The 12778-nt window shown below is 42.4% G+C and overlaps 1 protein-coding gene across 2 annotated transcripts in view; it reads right to left on the bottom strand.

Moving 5' to 3' along the window:
- Positions 1 to 4371: 4371 nt before the first annotated feature.
- The window catches only part of IGSF9 (immunoglobulin superfamily member 9), a 91835-nt gene continuing 83428 nt past the window's right edge, over positions 4372 to 12778 (bottom strand). For both annotated transcript variants that reach the window (XM_063947004.1, XM_063947005.1), the window contains exons 20-21: positions 11533 to 11678; positions 4372 to 7384 (exon numbers count right to left, since the gene is read on the bottom strand). In XM_063947004.1, the coding sequence (XP_063803074.1) occupies positions 7164 to 7384; positions 11533 to 11678 (367 nt within the window). In that variant the 3' untranslated portion in view covers positions 4372 to 7163. The remainder of the gene's footprint in view (positions 7385 to 11532; positions 11679 to 12778) is intronic.

Here is a 12778-nt window from a genome sequence, read left to right as displayed (position 1 = left end):
TGTCTTCCCTTTTCTGAAGCAATTCTTTTCCCCTCAGATCGATGTTAACATGGAAAAAAATGGTATATATATATGTGTAGTAATGTTTAAACAATGAATGAGTCTCTCTCAATGTCATAAATATTTAACACAGCAAGGGCAATATTCATCCATCGATGAGGCGTACCCCAACTCACTTTCCAAACGAGAGAAAAAAGCCTATCAAGGTATCTTTTCTATCCACCTCTGTGTTAGAAATCACAGGTTTAGGTGATGAACCCTCTTTGCCAGAGAAATAAGCGTACCTCACTCACACAGAAAGGGGGTAGTTGAAACACATAAAGGTATCTTTCATGCTCTGTAATTTGAATGTAAGGCATACCCTCTCAGCTGCTAAGCTGTGGACCTTCTACTATACCACTTAGGTATGAACGGTTATTGCTTTTAACAAAATCTTTTTTTGTTTTTTATGTATGTCCTGGACTTCATATAAAATTTTTTTGTATGTTTTGGATGCATAAGCCACGCTGCTATAACATCTAATGGACTGTGCATACCTTTTTACGGTTTTCATTGTGCTCACCCCTTTTGTACGGGGCGTTTTTTAATAAAATACAAACTTTTTCATGTGGACATATCGTGAATCATATTCTTTTTGATTTTGGAATTTTTTCACACATGAGGAAAATCAGTGCTAATTACCAACACGTTTGACCATTGAAAGAAACCCAGATGTGTTTGAATATAATCTTTATTTCCGTGAGTAGGGTACGCCTCACATTTAACTTACAGAGCATGAAAGATACCTTTATGTGTTTCAACTACCCCCTTTCTGTGTGAGTGAGGTACGCTTATTTCTCTGGCAAAGAGGGTTCATCACCTAAACCTGTGAATTCTAACACAGAGGTGGATAGAAAAGATACCTTGATAGGCTTTTTTCTCTCGTTTGGAAAGTGAGTTGGGGTACGCCTCATCGATGGATGAATATTGCCCTTGCTGTGTTAAATATTTATGACATTGAGAGAGACTCATTCATTGTTTAAACATTACTACACACACATATATATATATATATATATATATATATATATATATATATATATATATATACCATTTTTTTCCATGTTAACATCGATCTGAGGGGAAAAGAATTGCTTCAGAAAAGGGAAGACGTCCGTCCACACGGTGATTTGAAGCTCCACCTTTCCTGCACATTTCAGGGACGTGTTTCTGAGTATATCTATATATACATATCATTTTTGTGTCTGTATTATAAAGCGCCTGTTATTCTGGGTCCCACACATTTGTATTTAAATTTGTGCTATCTGAACTTTTTGGTGAGGTTCTGTTGTGGTGAACCGGCCTACGGGCTGCTCTTCTTTGCGCCATTTGCTAGGGATTCACAACTTTCCAGTTTTGTAGAAGTATAACAAATGCACACACACACACACATATGTACACACACACATATATATATATATATATATATGCACACACACACACACACACACACACACACACACACACACACACACACACACACACACACATATATACGCACACAAACATACATATATACACACACACACACACACACACACACACACACACACACACACACACACGCAATGTAGACAATATCGCTCTTTAAGTTTACTTATTTAATGATTTATTTTTTCTTTTCATAACCACAGAAATTTCCCAAAATAGCAAAAAAATTTGTCCTATAAAAATATCTTGTATTTTTCTATACATACATTGCATTTTGTACAATACCAGAAAATTCTCATTGGTACCAGATGGGATTTCAACTCCGGTTTAAAAAAAAACAAAAACATTTTTTTATTTTTATTTTTTTTTGTCAACATTTCCCTTCAAAACAGAAAATGTGAAACTTTTGTAATTTCATTAAAAAAACAAAAAACAAAACAAAAATAAAGATTGTGGAAAGGTGACGAGGTGAAAAGAAGGGTTGGTTTACCCCATTTTATTTTCTTTGGGTTTATGTCCTTTTAGACATCAGGATAAATTTCCTACATTTAAAGGAACATTGTGTAAAACATTTGTAAGTAACTATCAGCGTTGTTATAAGGAATGTTCAGAGTATAATGAATCTTATGTAAATTTTCTTCACAGAACATGAAGAAATTAGATATACAGTACCAGCAATGTATGGGTACGAGGATTATGAGGCAAAGGTGGAGTAGACTGAGAAGTAGTACGGGGGCCATTTTGGTTCCTGCCACAAAGGGGTGCCATTTGGCGGTCCAGCCTTGACTCTGAAGAACAGTAACGCGTCAATTTGGATTTTTCAAAATAATGTGATGTGAGACTACAGTATAGTTATAATAAACCAATATTTTATTTTATCAGGGTCCGTAACGGTCTACCATGTTAGGATAAAGCATTCGCTCAAGACAGAGCGATTGACCCATGAGTGTAAAGACATGAGAATGAAGTATAAGTGCTTTCTTAAAAAGTCTATGGGAGCAGCGATATTTGCTAAATGATCAGCAGCGAGAATGAAGGGTAGGGTAAAGTCAATGATGAGAAAGGCTAGGGGGAAAATATATCATTATTGCAGCAATAACAGATTAATTAACCGCTGCAACTTAACAAAAATAAATCGGCCTCTCAGCACCAAGTTGTTTAAAACATTTTTTTATATAGATATAATGTATTCAAATATTAAAACCAATATTTAAAAACATTTTAAAAATTTTTAAATGCTTTATTTAAAAAAAATAAAATAAATATATATATATATTTTTTCAATGCGTTGAATCTGTAATGACGGTAAACTCCTGTATTCACAGGCAAAAGATTTTCCCTCCTTTGAAAAATCTGCCCCAAGGAGAATACATTCTACAAGGGACTGGGGAAGTTACAGTAAGTGTAATGTAGGGTATTCAATTGGTGTCCGAGAGGTGCCGGCCTTCTGACCACTCTCCGCCATTTTGTGACTACTGACAAGGCCAATTTTGTCTGAAGTGCAATGTTAATGTATCGCGATTATCAACGATGTGCGCAGCTGCATGTTGCCGATAATTAAATCCCCCCTTAGGGATGGGAGATAAGACTCAATGAGGACAGGAAGGGGCAAATAAAAGGACTGCAGGAAAAGGAATAAGAAGATGAGGAGCTGGGTGATAATGGTTACGTAGAAAAGATCTGCGATAACATAAAGAGGATACAAAATAACAGTAATAACTTAATATTTTTACGGCAAATGTATAAAAAATATAGATAACAGTTCTAAGTAGCACAACCTCAATCCTACTCTCAACACGGCATAACCCGACCTAGCACATCGGGCTGTTCTCACCACAACTTGGCCTAGACGGTAAATGGTTATTACAAACTTTCAAGGAAATTATTTCCACTAAATCTCATTACCATTTGATACTGTAAGTCAGTGCCATTGAGCTATATTTCAACATACTTCCTAAATGTCCCGATTTAGACGCGATAGTCCCGATTTGGGGTCTCTGTGACTATCGGGACAGGAAGTTGCAATGAATGACTAGTTCATGGTAACACTGCATAGCAAACCAGTGGTGAACAGGTGCCGCCAACGTGTACACGGCAGTAAACAGGAAGGGAACATGAAGCGGGGGCGGTCTAGTGCGTCAGAAGAGCTGTACACCCCCCCCACCTGTGATGCAGGGCCATGCCCCTCTGACCCTTGATCTGCGAACAAGGCGTCAAGCTGAGTCCCGCTATCTGGAAATGTTTAGACCATGCAGAAATGGCACAATATGTATGAAATCCTATATGGACTGAAATCCTTCCCTGCTCTCCATATTGTCATTACGGGGCAAAATATATGCACAGGCATGGCGGAGATGAGAAAATGCTGCGCATAATGTGACAGGAAGAGCGCTCCCTTTTTTTTACGTCAAGTCATCTATGGGAGTAGTTAAATGCTGTGAATGGTAACGATGTTACCTCTGTGGCGGGGACCAATATTCAGCCCTGTCAGTCCACTAGGACCAACTAAATCCGCCATCATCCCCACCAAACATAGCTTGGCCACTACACTTCATCTTCATGAATGCAGAGCTTTGCGAGGTGGTAAAGTAAGAAAGCCAAGAAGCGTCAACACAAATCGTAAAATATCAGCAAATTAAATCTAAACGCAGAAGCTGACAATCTAATGATATGTTCAAAGAACAAGCTCAAAGGTATTAACTCGTTTACAGAGCACGTATCACCTACGCACTGTGGCGGCTGCCATTTTGTGGGCTGAACAGATATCCACAAGTATCACCTATGCACTGTGGCGGCTGCCATTTTGTGAGCTGAACAGATATCCACGAGTATCACCTATGCACTGTGGCGGCTGCCATTTTGTGGGCTGAACAGATATCCACGAGGAAAAGGCCATTCAAATCATTCTATGCTCTTTGACTTTTAATAGGGTGCATGTTAATGCTTGCTGGTTCACAAAATGGCTGCCTTCACCGTAAGTAACGGAAGTACTTTAAACTTGATCAAAGTAGGTTGTTATTATATTTTGGTGTGACAGCAATAAGTGTAATATGACTGTATATCATTAGCATGGTGTGATGAGGGGGCAGGACAGCGAGACTTTAATGCATCATGGGATATAAATTCTTTCAACGTTCCTTTTGGAGAAAGAGTCACATGACTGTTCTTGGCCAATAAGACGTTCCATGAATAATACAGAATTACAAATCTGGTCTTAAATCTACAGTACACTGGAAATTGGAGGACAGTCCTCACCTGGGTAGTAAAACCAGCAAAAGTCTACCGCTAAGCCTCTAATACTAGTTGGTTGGATATGAAACTGCATCCCGCGAGAACAATAACGTTTCTACACCAAACCAGAACTGCATAGGTTTGCGATGATATGGGGGAGATTTATCAAAACTTGGAGAGAGAAAGTGGAGAGAGGTAAAGTAGCAACCAACTCATTTTTCACGCTTTACCATATAACTTTCCTATATAAAAATATAATGGCAGATATATATACAGTATCCGCTATATTACATCTACCAGCCCAGGGGCCCGTGTGCACCACACCCCCTGCACCCATTATATATATGCCAATGGTTCACTTACTAACGTGTTTTGTCATTCAAGACGCCGACATTCAGTATCCAGGCCCCATAATGTCGATACTCAATTTTCATCCTAACCCTAAAATTTCTATTGTCCACATTTTGACTGAGCCAACGTGCCATGCGTCAAGATTTTGACTGTGGGGGTCATTCCTAGTTGATCGCTCACTAGCAGTTTTTAGCAGCCGTGCAAACGCTATGCCGCCGCCCACTGGGAGTGTATTTTAGCTTAGCAGAAGTGCGAACGAAAGGATCGCAGAGAGCCAGCAAAAAAAATTTGTGCAGTTTCAGAGTAGCTCATAACCTACTCAGCGCTTGCGATCACTTCAGACCATTCAGTTCCAGATTTGACGTCACAAACCCGCCCTGCGTTCGCCCAGCCACGCCTGCGTTTTTTCGAACACTCCCTGAAAACGGTCAGTTGCCACCCAGTAACGCCCACTTCATGTCAATCATTCTGCGGCAGCCAGTGCGACTGAAATGCATCGCTAGACCCTGTGTGAAAATACATTGTTTGTTGTACCCGTACGTCGCGCGTATACATTGCGCCGCATGCGCAGAACTGCCGTTTTTTTAGCCTGAATGCTGCGTTGCGAACAAATGCAGCTAGCGATCAACTTGGAATAACCCCCAGTGTCAACATTTTAACCATTTCAACATAACGGTGTCGATCTTTTGACTGTTACCATTGTGATTGTTGATGTAATGACCATATGCTCTACCCCCGCTAACAAGTCCGATATCCAAATTGCAAACGAATGTAGTGCAATCCGGCGCTTACTCAATAATGGCGGTCACTTTGCATCTGACACGGCCGGAAAGCTCTGCCCTCATGCCGGCTGATCCGCTACATACAATCTGCATTCTATGTAAATGAGAGCTACTAACTTAACTCTGCATAGAAAATAAAATGACCCCTCCCCCCACCCCACATGCTATGCACGCCCTATTCGGAAACAGAACTCTTACACGGAAGCGCCTTCATATCAACCAACTCGCATTATAGGCTTAAGGTAGCGATATTATAAATACACTTATAATATAGCAGTGAAGGAATTACGCTGGAACGGTTATCAGAGAGTGGATAATATCGGGAAACTTGGCCAATTCTGTGTCAGGCGGAGAACTGAGAAGAGGAAAGGGATGAAAGGTTTCAGCTGCCGTCTGGGAATCCTCCTTCTGTAACGAGGTCACTAGTGATTCCATACTCTCTCTGCATGTACAGAGCTGTCACAGGCCGCATTCCAGGAGCGCAGGAGATATATACAGGGGCTCTGCTTGAGACTGCATGTAACGCAGCCGGCCCCACACGGGGGAACGGGAAGAGCTCAGAGTTTCCCAGCAAGCAGAGAGAGGTGCCCACTTGCCAAGGACCAGAGCTGCAACTCTTCCGCTCAACGGCGGAACTGCGGGAGACACAGGGGGTACGAGCCTCCTCCGAGGAACCTGCTACAAGGCTTATTCTACTATCAAACTTCCCTGCAGACCCAATTTTCGTGAACAGTCCTGATTTTTTCAGTGCAAAAAAAATAAAGGGAGAAAAAAGGGCACAGTATAAGCAGATTGGGACGTGGTCAATGCAGAAATCTAATGTGTCCCAATGCTGCGAGGTTTGGGTCTCCTTTATATATACTGTATGTAAACATGGCGACCATTCTTCGTCCTCGGTCTCTCTGCGCTGTGGTACAGGCCGTTCCCGGCCTCTTACATTAACAACCAAAAATAAAGCTTTTTTTTTGTTGACTTTGACAACTTTACACCTTTGTAGTTTTACTTGCAAAACTTTAGAAACAAACGAATTAGCTTCGACTACAAAAATAAAATGTAAAAAATAATGGTATTCAACAGTATAAAGCGGATTATTTTTACGTGGGAAAATCGGATGGTTGGCGCCCAAGAGATGCGCAGAACGGAGATTTTATAAAAAGCATTTGATTGGCTAACCCGGTAACCCTGATGACTGGTAACCGCAGGGTATTGGTAAACGCAATGCGGAACAGGGGACAGTGAATAAGATACACCTGATAACGCTCACAGTAACAGTGTCCCTTCTGGTCTTGTTGCACAAGTATAATCCAGTCCGAGGAGCAACGATTGGGGTCAAAACAGCGTCGCTTGCTCAAAACACTCTTCGTAGTTTTTGCTCCTTGTGTGCACTTTCTGCGCCGCCCGCCTACGCCTCTGGTATTCCAAAAACTCCTCCTTTAAGGCCGCACAGCGCTCCTCCGGGCTGGACAAAGTCGGTGGGTAATGGTTTTCGAGGGCGTCCACTGATCCTGATCCAGCCGGGCAAGGGGCTGCCTCAGAAGGAAGTTTCACACCTGCGAAAGAAGGAGACAAAAAAAGTTTAGCAGCCAGTGGCTGTATATCTATCGTTGTGCCCTAAATCTGACGTACACCCAAACCAAACAGGCCAAAGCAATGCAAGAGGTGGCCAAAGAGTGCCCCCAGTGGCCAAACTGCAGGACGACAGGAACATGGCCCAACTTTACAGACAACCACTGATACATGGAACACTTGTTTTATCCCTGCAAGAGCATTGTATACAATATGTATTAGCAGAGTTCCAGACAATCACTTTTTCCATCTCTACCAGTCACGTAGGCCCTAACTCAGGCCTATACTTGCAGAACCATGGCACCTTCCCGGATCAAAGGAGAAAAATGGGGATTAAATAAATGGACTATAAGCTCGTCATTGGCTGCAGGAGAGGATGGAAAGTTTCTCAGCTCTTGGCAGGAGGGAGGTTCTGTGTCCCTGAGGGGCAATTATAGTAATTACACCGCTCCACAATAGGCTGTTTTTCTTGTCAGTCCTGTGAGATGTTGTTTCTTGTGTTGTAACCCCGGGGCCTGGGAGAAAGAGTGAGGCTTTCTCTAGGATGGAGGCGGTCTATCTCGCCTTCCTACTCATACTCAGGATTCACGTTGGTGCCTCTAGAAAACCAGGAGCCCAGGGCACCTCTCCCAAATTGGGAATATTTACGCTGGCACGGTGCTTTAATTAAAACGTCTTGGTATATATGTCAGTGGTAATAGCATTTTTTTGCGGCACCTCCAGGCCAAAACTTTCTTCTAGAAAAATGGCGCAAAAATGATTAAATTAAGCAACTTGTGCTTCTATGTTATCCATAGAGTCCGTTATGTGCGGGTGGAGAGGGTCGCAATTATGTTTGGCCACATATTTTGTGATTGGTAGCCATCAGCTCTGGTTTTGCCTATCACACGGACTATAAATCATTTGTTTTGGTCCTGGACCACCAACCTATGGTACCCCTGGAAGTGCCATGCAGAACCCATTTTGAGAACCACTGGTATATCTCATTCTGCACGGACGTCTCATATACTAATGATAGGTAAAGTAGAATCTGGCAGGGCTGGATTAAAGCAGGGGCGGTGTGTGTGTGTGTGTGTCGGGGATATGCTCAGGGGTATAGTAGTGGGGGTCCCCACAACTTCATTGCCCCTGGGCCCCCATCACTCTTAATCTGGCCCTGGATTCTGGCCGCGCCTAAATACTGTTACATCGTTCTAAAATCACTGGCGCAGAACCTTGTGTACGTAATATGGTCACAGAAAATATACAAACTATGGAGCCAGGCGCTAATTCTAGATCTGTGAAATAATGACGTATAATGGAAAAAAAAAAAAATCACATACAATTATCAATCATTATCAGAAGCAACTTAATCCCCCGCAAAAAATTGACAAGTTGTAACCTTCTAAGGCAAAAGACAATAAGAAATTCTGGTATTGGAAAGCCCTGAACAGGTTAAACACCATCAAATATAGTGGTAAAAAAATCTTATATTATTACATGAGCCAAAAGTGCAATGATATAAGTAAAAAAAGAGACACATATAAAAAAAAACTATGAGTAAGGACGCAAGGACGAGTGACAGCATCGTACTAGAAATGATCCACAGAAGGTAGCAATTCACATTCACAAGATAAGCCCCTCGTCCACGTGTGCTTATTCACATTGTATCTTTGTGTCTTTTTTTTATTACTACTATCACTACATTTTTAATAAACGAATTTGCTATTTTATAAACTCTAAACGGCTGTGTACAATATGGTCGTGTCACATTAATGTCAAGTGTCAATGTTTTTGTTGGCTTTAATAGTCGCCAGTAAGCGTAGCTATAACCGGCACCCCCAACCTCCCAATCAGTCCCCGCCATCTCAGAGAGCTACACCTGCCACAGGTTTGCGGCGCAGTAAACCTGCCGCTGAATCACATGAAATCTCTGGTTGATCGAAGGCTCTTTGACACCAGTCTCAGCTTCTGCCGAACCTGTTCCCCTCTTGTGGGAAATCACATGGCCCCCGTACAGGATTTCCTGACAGGCCCTGCACTCTGATTCCCGGAATACTAAGTCTGTGGCCCTGTAACTACCCTCACGGGAGAACCTAATGTTTCCACTTATAGCTGCAGTGTGGGGAGGGCCGGGCCTGTACTTATAAATGAGTAAAGCAGAGAGGACGGGGGTTTTATCTGTGTATCTGACCGATGTTCTACTACTAATACACAGAGGGCTCCCCCTGTCCTGACACACGGATGCATGGTAGCTTGCGTCGCTGTAATTCGGTCTGACAGCATAATGAGTACAGTCGCATGGCCGGACGGAACTCTGTAATTGAAGTGTCGCGGGCCCAGAGACAAGACGGAGGGATAATAGTTTCTATCTTTGCCTCAGGATCACTTATTCTCAGCTCTGAGGCCTAGCTATTCTAACCCTCTGAGGAAACAACCAGTGCGTGCCGGTCGAGAAACGCGTCAGGGCTGCATCAGGATCCAAGCACTCTCTACAGTTCCACGGCCTCATCTATTCCACTTCCAATACCGCCAGGTTGTCTGATTGGAGCCACTTGCACTGGTCCCCGCTGCAACATGGGGACCGTGGCCGTCAGCTAACCCCCTTGGAGCCAGCGGCGCCTGGTTATTTTCAGCACCGCCGGAACTCCTGGAAGCGACAAGCGGTAACCGCTCTGACACGTCACAGTGAGAGAGCAACAGACGAAGCCGCTGGAGTGAGCGGCACCCGGTCATCTGTCAGAATGACAGACGGAGCTTCTGCGGTGTGCTTTGAATTTAGGCATAGCATGTTGTCTAAGGAATAGAGACATTATAACATCCAAAGTAACAGTGCAATTGTTACAAAGTTTATTAATTGCAATCTTCTAAAGAAAAATATCTCTTAACTACGGAACTGATTTTTGAGTGCTATCTGAAATCCTCTTAATAGACCCATCAGTTGTGAGCACTTTAAATACGAACTGTAGGATACGTTGGTTCCGGTATCCGTTCACATGGTCGACCATGTTATGGTCGACAGTCATTAGGTCGACCACTATTGGTCGACATTGACATGGTCGACATGGACACATGGTCGACACATGAAAATGGTCGACACGTGAAAAGGTCGACATGAGTTTTTTAACTTTTTTTTCTTTTGGGGAACTTTTCCATACTTTACGATCCACATGGACTACGATTGGAACGGTAAAGTGTGCCGAGCGAAGCGGCAGCGGAGCGAAGGCACCATGCCCGAAGCATGGCGAGCGAAGCGAGCCATGCGAGGGGACGCGGTGCACTAATTGGGGTTCCCAGTCACTTTACGCAAAAAACGACACAAAAAAAAAAAAGTTTAAAAAACTCATGTCGACCTTTTCATATGTCGACCTTTCATGTGTCGACCATTTTCATGTGGCGACCATGTCAATGTCGACAAATAGTGGTCGACCTAATGACTGTCGACCATAACATGGTCGACCATTCATACCGGAACCGTTGGTTCCATATAAAGGATCATTACATCAGCCAATTGGGTATTACTAGTGCACTAGTGTTGTGGGAACATTTAAGAATTTCAGTGTGGATCCTATATTATTGCGGAATTAATTGTTTTTATGTTATGTATATAAGTCTTGTGGTAAATTTCATCATGTTGGGATTGTGCATATTTTAAGATTAAAATTACTATAGTCTAGTCTGCTTGCGCTCTCTCTCTTTTTTTCTTTTTTCTTAATGTACAATAAGCCTTCCAGATGCACAGCTGCCGAGGTTCCGCCACTGATTGGGGCTATTTGAAAAGTTCCGGGGGGTAGTCAATTAACCGAAGTAAATTACCGCAGCCAATTGAATATACCCCTATATGTGATATCCACATTGCTCCACAATGCTATTCTGATATAAGGTAAAATAATTACATTAAATATATAGAAGGACTCTAAATAAGAAAATATTCAGACAAAAAATACAATTAAAAACCAGTATTTAAACACGGGAGTAGACCTCTTTCTTACAAGGTATCTCCTCCCATAATCAGTACTGTAGCCTTGGGGTGACTAGGACAGAGATTTTATCCAAATCCCATCTACTGGGTCAAGGAGACACCTTACTGAAAGAGGCAGATGATCTATGATCAAATTCTGTTACCTAGGAGACCGTAAGAAACACAACTCACTTTGACGTTCCACTTCCCCTGCATCGATGGTGGAGATGGGCCGGCCACCGTTACTGCTGCGATAGACCTGCAGGGCGTCCAAGAGGTCCGCTTCCAGAGTAAAATCTGAGTCCCACTCATAGTTCTCGTCCACAGACGTGTTCCGCCTAGGGGTGTATGACAAGTAATATGTGAATACGCTGCCTGTAGCTTGTTATAAGGAACTAAACTACAGAAGTCTTATTTCAGGCATTTAAAGAAGGCCATGACTGTGTGATTGATATGTGTGCAGGCTTCCTAAACATCTGGCCACAGTTAAAAACATAGGATGGCACCTGTAAATAGTTTTAGGTCTTAAAAATAAAATGTTTCTGGCCTGTAAACAAATCATGTGCATTTGCAGATATCCATGGCAACCGGAATTGCTTCTGGACCAGACTCAGGTCCAAAGTGAGGTAAGTTAGAAGGACCCTATGGACCATCACAGAAGACTCTACAATGATGCACGGCTGCATGTGTAGGACAATTAAGGAGCTGTCCTGGTTTATTCTATAATGAAAGGGTCTTAGGCTTTTTCTACTATGTCACTGTAACCCGGAGGCACTGATGAGATCTAACAAATCAAATCAGGCTTCAACAAGTTTGTGTTTGCATGTCCAGCCTAATCCAAGCTGATAGGCCAGTGGTTCTGGGGGCATGGCTGTCCCATGGCGCAATCTGCATATCTATACCCAGAATTCCTGGGGTTGCGGGTTAATCGATCACTCCTTGATTTTGTGGGATTATTCTGGTTGTGATAAACTAGCAAAGAGGATGTGAACAGCTTCTGTTACAAGATGGCTCACTATGTCAAAGCTATGTCGATGTTGAACGTGTCCCCTATAGTACAGACTCCTCGCTTGCATTGTGCTAGTGAAATATGTACATTATGCTTTGTATGCCCTAAATGAGGAGATCCCACCCACTTTCACAATAACGTTTCTGACATTTGAAAACAGCTTAAATCCTTAAATTCTAAAATCTATATATTTGGCCTCATACATGGGATCCTTTTGGAGGGGATTGCAGAAGACCACATGTACAAGACAGCAGTCATTCATTGAGCAGATATATTAGAATGCCCCAAAGTGATTTCATGTTCATATGTAGTTAAATGGTTAATCGCTACGTGCTGTCTCTTAATCGTGTGTTATTGTGCATGATTCATCTGTCTAAACAACATGACATGTCTGAGAAAATATTATTCACAAACTTAAAGGTCAGACTG

The sequence above is a fragment of the Pseudophryne corroboree genome, chromosome 12 (genome assembly GCF_028390025.1).
Source record: "Pseudophryne corroboree isolate aPseCor3 chromosome 12, aPseCor3.hap2, whole genome shotgun sequence".
NCBI lineage: Eukaryota > Metazoa > Chordata > Amphibia > Anura > Myobatrachidae > Pseudophryne > Pseudophryne corroboree.
The sequence above is the reverse complement of the archived record's forward strand: the minus strand, read 5'-3'. Positions and strand labels throughout refer to the sequence as shown.